The sequence below is a fragment of the Peromyscus maniculatus genome, chromosome 1 (genome assembly GCF_049852395.1).
Source record: "Peromyscus maniculatus bairdii isolate BWxNUB_F1_BW_parent chromosome 1, HU_Pman_BW_mat_3.1, whole genome shotgun sequence".
In the NCBI taxonomy this organism is placed as follows: Eukaryota; Metazoa; Chordata; class Mammalia; order Rodentia; family Cricetidae; genus Peromyscus; species Peromyscus maniculatus.
In genome coordinates this window covers 164283282-164293362 of record NC_134852.1, presented here as the reverse complement: position 1 = coordinate 164293362, position 10081 = coordinate 164283282, and the positions used below count along the sequence as shown (strand labels likewise).

The window sequence follows — 10081 nt, the reverse complement described above, 5'->3', positions numbered from 1 at the left end:
GTGTACATGTGCACACACGAGATGCATGACCAGCATTGAGGGATATTTATTTTGGAGACAAGATCTCACTGTGTTGTATCTGTTGGTCTATAACCTGTGAACTCAAGCAGTCCTCTACCTTATCCTCGTGAGTGGTGTGGCTACTGGCATGCACCAACAGACCGGGCTATGAAGAACTTCTCAACTATGAAAATACTTAACTAGGATTAGCAAAAAGAAGAAGGGTGGAGAGGGGGAGAAAGAAATGAAAAGAGGAATTAATGTCATGCTTGGGGCTTTACAATTAGTCCTATCTGCATTGTTCCTAACAGACAAAGTTTTTCATATTTTGTTTCGGACAAAAGTTGGCTTAGTCATATTTTTTTTTCAGTGTCAGCTAAGTAAATACTATGGAGCGCTGTCAGTCAAATATCTTAAAGGAAAAGAGGGTATCAGAGATACTACTTTTTGATGTCATCTTTCATTTTCCTTCTCTTTCAATTTTCTGAACAAGCAAAAGTGGAGGTTGACCCCAATGAGGAAGGAAAATTTCTCACAAAAAAAAAAAGTGAGAAAAAACTGAGGGGAAAGGCCAAGATAAGTTTTATCTGAAACAAAAAAAGAAATACTAAGCCTTTTTCATTAGTAGGAGGCAACTGAAAACAAGGCTTAGTTAGAAATAGCAATCCCTAGTGGATGAAGAAACAATATGGCAAGGTAAAGGTACCTCTGAGATTAGCAATACCATGGCAGGTTTAACCCAGATCTCTGTGGTTTTTTTCAGCCGTTTTCTCTCTCAGAGTTCCTTGGGTGAATGCTCAGCAGGTGCAACTATGGAAAACTGGGAATTTCAGGTCATCCATTACTAGAGTCATTTTGAAAAGTAATGTATTACCTTGTAGTTCTTCTTCCTCAAAGAGGATAAATTACCCTCCCTTTCATGGAGAAATGTTTATGAAAAATATATTATGGTTGTCCGTGTGTGTGTGTGTGTGTGTGTGTGTGTGTGTGTGTGTGTGTGTGTGTGTTCTCTGTATATGTTTATGTGGATATGTGCATGTGTGTTTGAAAATGTGTGTAGAGGCCAAGAATTAGACATCAGGTATCTTGATGGCTCTCCACTTTGGTTTTTCATCTGTTTGTTTTTTGTTGTCTTGTTTTGTAGTTTGTTTTGGAGACGGGGTCTCTCACTGAATATTGTCATCAATGGCTAGACTGGATAATCAGCTGCTAAATCTCCCTGTCTGCACTGGCCCGCATCCACCCAGCACTGAAGTACAAATGTACTCTACCAGCCCCTGGCTTCTACATGGGTGCTGGGACCTGCATCAAGACTCGGGTCTTCATGCTTGAGTAACATGCACTAATGGACCCATCTCCTCAGCCTTAGTTGTCCTGTTCCTGACGGCACGTTCAATGACCTTCTCATTGCTCTGTGCATTTGCACAACAGTGTCTCTGAAATAAGTTCTGTTGATAAGGAGACATTTGGAAAGATAGTCTTAACACCTAAAAGTCTTCCACGTTCTCCCTTTCTGCCTGCATCTAGTGTGTAATAGCCCACAGGAATGTGTGTCTTCTTCATACTACATGGAGTCTCTAGATTATAATTATGCCTCCACAGAGACATTTTTACATCTTATGTGGTCACAGACTTTTTATAAGAGGCTTTGAATTACCAAGCTCACCAAAAACATTGCTTTCCATGCAACAGTTCTTAAATAAGATCAAAGCAGGGATTGCTATACTTTACTGAGAAACAATGAGGCTCAACATTCTCAGATGGGATGGGGATTTGGAAGATGACTAATAAAATAATCTCCCTTTCTCACCTTTCCTCAGCAGGTGATGCCAAGCAGATCTGTGTCAGGAGATGAAAACCACACCTCTGTGGACATGTTTGTCCTCCTGGGGCTCCTGAACCAAACAGAACTGCAGCTCATCCTTTTTCCAGTCTTCCTAGGGACCTATCTCATGACTCTGATTTGGAACCTGGCCCTCATAATCCTCATCAGGATGGACTCTCACCTGCAAACACCCATGTACTTTTTTCTCAGTTTCTTGTCACTTATAGATATCTGCTATTCTTCTTCCATCAGCCCAAGGATGCTTTCAGACTTCTTAAAAGCTGAGAAAAAAATTTCCTTCATTGCCTGTGCCACTCAGTATTTTGTTTTGGCCTGGATGGGTATGTCTGAGTGCTGCTTGCTGGCTGCCATGGCCTATGACAGGTATGTGGCCATTGGTAGTCCTCTGCAGTACTCAGCCATCATGGTCCCAAGCCTTTGCTGGAGGATGGTGGCTGGTGTCTGTGGGAGTGGTTTCCTTAGTAGCCTTGTTCAAACAGTTACTTGTTTTAATCTCTACTACTGTGGACCAAATGTCATTCACCATTTCTTCTGTGACATGCCTCAGATCCTTCCCTTGTCTTGTTCTGATCCCTTCATCAGCCAGTTGGTTCTTTTCCTGGCAGCTGTTTTTGTTGGGTTTGGCTCTTTCCTTGTTATCCTCTTATCCTATGTCTTCATTGCAGTTTCTATCCTGAAAATTGCCTCGCTCAAAGAGTGTATCAAGGCCTTCAAGACCTGTAGCTCCCACCTGGCAACAGTGACCCTCTTCTATGGCACAGTCCTCTCTGTGTACCTACACCACAGCTCTCAGCACTCCACAAAACAGGACAAGGTGCTTTCTGTGGTCTATGCCATCCTCATCCCCATGTTAAACCCTCTGATCTACAGTCTGAGGAATACAGAGATCAAGGGGGCCCTCAAGAGAATGATGAAGAAGGCAGCACATCGACCTCAGAAAGAGTAGCATCTGGGCAGGTACCATCCCCAAGAGGAAGGCAGAAGTAAGAACATGGAGGACACCTTCTGTAGACCTTTCATATTAACACCTGGGAATTGTAATAACCTGGCTTCCTTGACTCCTGGTGTTACTGTGTTAGCTGTTTCCAGGTGGTCTGTCTAAGACAATGTCATTGAAACTGAACACAGTTTTAAAAATTTGCTTTTCAGTGTCTTCTGGTTATGACAAGACCTTTGCTCTCATGAGCTCAGCACCTATGGTTGCCTATACAAGGCCTAATCAACAATATCAAGCCAATCAACATGTTAGCACAGCTAGAAAGGGAGCACACAAGCCCTCACCCCTAAGGTGAGGAAATATTTAACAGTTGATGACTGTTATAGGATGGAGAGTTATTTTTAAAGGGGATGGTCTTCACAGTTGGGTGGCTGTCTACCTGTGCATATATAGGTAGCACTAACTGGACTCAGTGGGTTTTTTTAATGGAGGGCATGAAATTGAAAGGGGAATGTGATGATGATGGGAAGGATAGGAAGGTGGTAGGAGGTAGATATGAGCAAAGCACACTACATGAATTTATGAAATCCCCAAATATTTTTAAAAAAGAAAAAAGTCGCTGGTATTAGTAACTAGGTCCCAGATAGATAAAACCTTAACATCACAGCGATTTTTAGAACAAAGTGTGTTTTAAGAGCTAGTACACATACAGAGATGGCAAGAACCAGGAGTGAACACAGCTCTTTCATTTCTTCACTGGTTGTAGTGGTTTTAATTTAGCAATTTTTACATTGCAGTAAGCATAAAGCTGCATGATGCATGAAATAACTCTATGGAAATTGAAAATTAGTTGAAATAAAATTTTTTTATAATATTAGGCCCAAGCAGAAATGCAGAATGAGAATAAATGAATGATAAAGACAGAAGGGGAAGGGAGAGAGGGAAGGAATAAAGGGAGTGAAGGAGAGAAATAGGGGAAGAAGAGGAAGAAGAAAAGGGGAGAAAGGGAGAGGAGGGGAAGGCAAGGGAGAGAGTAGAATGGGAGAGAAGGGAAAAGAAGAGAGAAGAGGAAAGAAAGGAAAAATTAGAAGAGGAGAGGAGACATCGTGTGGACATACAATGTTCTTAGGCTACTTCTCAAATAAATAATCCTTTCCCTCTGATTTGAAGAAGCTTCATTGAAGCAGTAAGATCAAAAGTTCAAGGTCACACTCAGCTATGTATTGGGTTTTAGGTCAGCCTGGGCTACATGACCCTAAATAAATAAATAATAAGGCATGGTCGTATTTGTATGTAACATCTTTAAAAGGGAGAGAGAGAAAATAAAGGAAATAAAGGAAGAAAATATCAAATACAGATAGATTAAAAAAATAAAACAATGGATATGGAGGTGGGGTATGCCGAGGAGGGAATGGGAGATACAGATTAAAGAATTGAATTCAAAGTAGGAAATTGGCTTGAACAAATCCTAAGATCTAATGTACACCATGGAGATATGAGTATAAGGAGTATATTGCATTAAGGGTTTCATTTCTGTTGCATAATTCCCTCAGCTGGTTAAAGGGAAGAAGCAATCACCCCTGCGAAGCAGATGTAGGATCATTTCCCATGTATGTGTGAGGAAAGCAAGACATCAAGGAACACAAAAGGGCTTATTCATGACAGAGCCACAGCTTGTGATTCAAACTATGAGAGCTGATAGTGGGCGATTTGAGCTGAGTTCTGACTCCGGCACTTAGAGCTATGTGACTTTGAACAGATAATCTCTCAAAGCCCAAGTATCCTTACCTAATGTGAGACTAAGAGCAGTAACTAATTAGCAGAGTAGCTCTTTAGTGGGAATTAACTTAAATAAATACTAAGCAGTAAGTTACATCACAAAGATGTAGTAAACAGTCCAGTGGGGACAACAGCAGACAAACCAGTAGGACAGAATGCAGAGACCAGAGTTAAACCCTGGCACGTCCACTCATCTGGTGTGCACCAAGAGCTTCAGGAAGACATGACAAACAACCAGCTCCTCGACACAGGGTACTGGAAAAACTATTTCCACATGAAAACTACAAATGTGCTCCCTTATCTTACCACACACACACACACACACACACACACACACACACACACACACACATCCACTTCAGCTAATCTTTAAGAGACTTAAGTATGAGATCTGACTCCAAAAGTCTCCAACAAGAAAATATATAGCAACAAGTCCAACTCCTAGACAATGATTTCTTGGAAATTTCAACAAAGTTCTTGTTCAAAAAGCAAGAATGAAGGAATAGGATTACTTGTTATGACTGAATTTGAAGTTCCCATCCTCATTTGTTTGTTTTTTGTTTTATTTGAGACAGGGCCCCACTATGTAGACCAAGCTGGTCTGGAACTCACTATGTAGACCAGGCTGGTCTGGAACTCACTATGTAGACCAGGCTATGCTTGAACTCACAGAAGTTCTGCCTGTGCCTTCACAGTGCTGGTATTTCAGGCCTGTACCACCATGCCCAGCTATGCTCATGTGTTTAAATACCTATTTCAGCTTGTGACACTGTTTTGAAAGGTTATGGAGCCTTTGGGACACAGTCCCTTGCTGGTATTGTTGGCCAATAGGTAATAGTCCTTTGAAGGTTGTTTCTGGCCCCTTCTTGTCTCAGTCTAGCCTTGTACTCCAAAGCTGATAAGTCACTATGGTGTGACTTGTGACCTGGGCCCTATGACCTGTGCCCCATGACTTGTCCACCTACTGCCATGCCTTCTCCACCATGATGCCTTGAAACCATCATTCAAAATAAATTTCCTTCCTTTAAGTTGTTTCTGATGGGTATTTTATCACAGGGACAAGAAAGGCTAATGTACATCAATATAAAAAACATTTGCACAGAAAAGGAAACAGCAAAATGTAAGGCTAGCTAGAGACTGAGAACAAACATCTGAAAACCACATATCTGATAATGGATTAACAGCCAATTCCTATGAATATCATATGCAGCTCAACAGCAAGAAACATAAAACCAAATTAAAAATTAACAAAGCTTGTGATTAGACATTCATCCAAAGATAATTTTACAATGACCAAGAGGTGTATGAGAAGTTCGTGAGCATCCCTAGCTTGTATGAAAATTCAAATGAAAACAGACTAAGTTATGACCTGTGTCTGTTTGAATAGCTGTGATCAAACAAAACAAGAGATCACAAGTGTGGGCAAGTGTGTAGAAAAAAGAGAATCATCTTACAGCACTGGAGAACCGAATGTTAGTGACCCACTGTGGAAATATTATGGAGGCTCCTACAAAAGCTAGCATAGAATTATCAAATGACCCAGCTATCCTCCTTGTGTGTATGTGCACAGAGGAAGTGAGACCAATACCCTCCAAAAGATAGCTGACCCCCATGTTCACTGCAGCATCATTCAAGAAGCCAAGATGCGGAAACAACAGAGGTGTCTTCCTGTGGATAAGTAGACACACACACACACATACACACACACACACACACACACACACACAAATTTAAACAAAAGAGATCATTGGAGAATATTTACTGGCTGGCTTAAAACAATTAGGGTTTACCTCTGAACCTTTAGTTAAAATCAATCCCATTCAGAAAAGATCTTCACCAACCCCACATGTGACAGAGGACTGATATCCAGAATATATAAGGAACTCAAGAAATTAGACATCAAAACAACCAACAGTCCAATTGAGAAATGGGCTTTAGAACTAAACAGAGAATTCTCAACAGAGGAAACTCAAATGGCTGAAAGACATTTAAGGAATTGCTCAACATCCCTAATCATCAGGGAAATGCAAATCAAGACAACTCTGAGATACCACCTTACGCCTGTCAGAATGGCTAAGATCAAAAACACTGAAGACACTTTATGCTGGAGAGGATGTGGAACTAGGGGAACTCTCCTCCACTGCTGGTGGGAATGCAAGCTTGTACAACCACTTTGGATATCAATATGGCTGGCTCTTTCTTAGAAAATTGGGAATCAATCTCCCCCAAGATCCAGCTATACCACTCCTGGGCATATACCCAAGAAATGCTCAATCATACCACAAGAGCACTTGCTCAGCTATGTTCATATCAGCATTGTTTGTAATAGCCAAAACCTGGAAACAACCTAGATGCCCTTCAACTGAAGAATGGAAAAATAAATTGTGGCACATATACACAATGGAATACTACTCAGCAGAGAAAAACAATGACATCATGAGATTTGCAGGCAAATGGATGGATCTAGAAAAAATCATCCTGAGTGAGGTAACCCAGACTCAGAAAGACAAATATGGTATGTACTCACTCATAGGAAGATGCTAGATGTGGAACAAGGATGACTGGACTGCTACTCACATCACCAGTGAGGCTAGCTGGAAAATGGGACCCCAAGAAAGACACAGAGAAATGGATGAGATCTACATGAACAGCCTGGACATGAGTGGGAGCAATGAAGGGCGAGGGTCGAGGGAAAGAGAGCGGGAGATCCTAGCTGGATCAAGAAAAGAGAGGGAGAACAAGGAGTAGGAGACCATGGTAAATGAAGACCACATGAGAAAAGGAAGAAACAAAGAGCTAAAGAGGCCCACAGAAATCCACAAAGATACCCCCACAAAAGACTGCTGGCAATGGTCGAGAGACAGCCGGGACTGACCTACTCTGGTGATGGGATGGCCAAACACCCTAATAGTTGTGCCAGAAACCCCATCCAAGGACTGAGGAATCTGGATGCAGACATCCATGGCTAGGCCCCTGGTGGAGCGCTGGGAGTCTAATTAGTGAGAAAGAGGAGGGTTTACAGGAGGGAGAATTGTTGAAACCAAGGTTGGATAAAGCACAGGGACAAATAACCAAATGAATGGAAACACATGAACTCTGAACCAAAGGCTGAGGGGCCCCCAACTGGATCAGGCCCTCTGAATAGGTGAGACAGTCGATTGGCTTGATCTATTTGGGAGGCATCTAGGCAGTGGTACCAGGTCCTGGGCTCGTTGCATGAGTTAGCTGTTTGAAACCTGGGACTTATGCAAGGACACTTGGCTCAATCTGGGAGGAGGGGACTGGACCTGCCTGGACTGAGTCTATCAGGTCGATCCCAGTCCTCGGGGGAGACCTTGATCTGGAGGAGGTGGGAATAGGGGGTGGGCTGAGGGGAAGGGGAGGGGGGCAGGAAGGGAGAGAACAAGGGAATCTGTGACTATTATGTAAAACTGAATAGTATTGTAAAATAAATTTAAAAAAAATCAATCCCATTCAAATGATGATTGAGAACAGGAAAGAAATCTCTCCCTTCCCGTTTCTCCTCAGAAGATGGTTATGAAAGCCAGGCAAGAATTACATGCTTTTTTTAATTTAACTATCCGTGTAATAAAAATCAACTGCATACATTCCTAACAGACCAGTCATTTCAATGCTTATAGAAAGGAGCTCTGGTTCCATTAACATATGCACATACATCTGTTGTTATCTTTAATAATTTCTATAAAATAAAAATTATATTAATACTCATATTAGTGAGAGGACTCAGCAGGTAAAAGTACTTTCCAACATGGCTGGTGACCTGAGTTCAGCCTATGGAGCCCATAAGCCTCTGACCTCCACAAGCATGCCTGGACAAGTGCTCAGGGGCACACATCAATAAGCAGATGTAAATTATGTTGATAACACTTTAGGCATTCCTACTATTAAAAGCTACACCAGAAATCTGGGCATTATATTGCTAAAAACTATCTTACAAAAAGTTCTAAATATGAAAGCTTTGTAATCTATAGTAAAGATATTCACACTGTAGACAGATTGTTACCTACATTGAATATTCATTAGGAAGTTTCAATTAGGAAAGAAAAATAAGCCAGTCGCAGTGTCTCAGATCTGTAATATAATATTCAGGAGGCTGAGGCAAGAGGATTGCTGTAAACTCAAGGGCATCCTGGTCTACATAATGAGTTCTAAGTCAGCCTGAGCCATGTAGTGAAGCCCATGTCAAAGAAATAAAAGTAAAAAGGAATTAATAACTGCAATACCAAAGGAAAATATTAGATCCAGAAGAATCCTAGATGGATATTGCTAAGTAAAAACCAAAAAAAAATCTGAACAAACAATACACTACTAACTCTATGACACTCCAGAAAAGGCAAAATTATGGAGACATTTAAAATACCAATATTTTCCAGTAGTCATTCATATACCAGGGAGAGATGAACAGAGCACAGAGAATTATTTAGGACTATAAGACACTGTAATGTTGGTTGCCTGTTATCATATACTTAACAAAACTCACAATGAACAGGACCACAAGCAGAATACAAATAAAAACTAGTTATAGGTTGGGTGATAATGTTCCTGTGAGGGTTTATCAATTGTAACAAAAACATCACTGTAATGGGGTGTTATTAAATGAGGAAGGCTTCATGTGTATAAGGGTAGGGGGCGTGTGAGGACTCTCTTTACTTCTTGCTCAACTTTGATATGGAACTGGACTTGCTTTTGTAAAATAAAGTCTATCTTTTAAAGACAAAAGCATGAAGCTTGACATGCATGGTCATGGATGTGGTTGACGAGGCTTCCGTTATTAGTTCTGCAAGGACTTGTAGTTGGTCTGTGGAGTCCTGCTGTAGGCCTCACTTGTTATTTTGTCTCAGGGAGACTTGGCTCTGCATAGAAGCCTCCTGTCTCCCAGGAGATTCCAGTCTAATAGGCAATGTTCCAAGAGCTAATGGGATAGAGTACAGAATAGGTGTACGATGAATGGGGGCCCCAGCACCTCACTGTGTAGATATGATCTTATCCCTCTGTTTCAGCTTTCATATATATGGATCTGGTGTTTTACTTTGATATTGTAGTTATTAATTCCTTTTTACTTTTATTTCTTTGACATGGGGTTTCACTACATGGCTCAGGCTGACTTAGAATTCATGTATATATGGAGGGAGAGAAAGCGAGTGAGCTCATGGTCCTGGGCCCACAGAACCTGGTCCAGTTCCCTTGATTATAGGTTTCTGTCTTTTGCTGGAGTGATGTTACACTGTGGGAAAGGCTGCCTGAACACAAAATGGGGAGAAGACTGCCTAGAAACCTAGTTGTTTTGCATTGCATTTTCAGCTGAAGGGTCAGTTTTCAGTCCTGCCCCACCCTGTGCAGGTTCCTCGTACCTTAATTTCTAGGGTTGTTCAATGAAAACCAACGCACTTCCCTCTGACTTTTCCTACCCACCTGTGTAAACTACTTTTCTTGCAGCTATGACAGAACAGAAAACAGAAATAATTTGCTGAAGGAACAATTTAAGTGAATAAACCATT

General features: G+C 41.3%; 1 protein-coding gene across 1 annotated transcript; it reads left to right on the top strand.

The window, feature by feature from the left end:
- The first annotated feature begins 1826 nt into the window (after positions 1–1826).
- LOC102926284 (olfactory receptor 5A1-like) lies at positions 1827–2792 on the top strand. The gene has a single exon (XM_006996762.4). The coding sequence runs from the start codon at positions 1827–1829 to the stop codon at positions 2790–2792; it is 966 nt and encodes a 321-aa protein (XP_006996824.1).
- The last annotated feature ends 7289 nt before the right edge of the window (positions 2793–10081 follow it).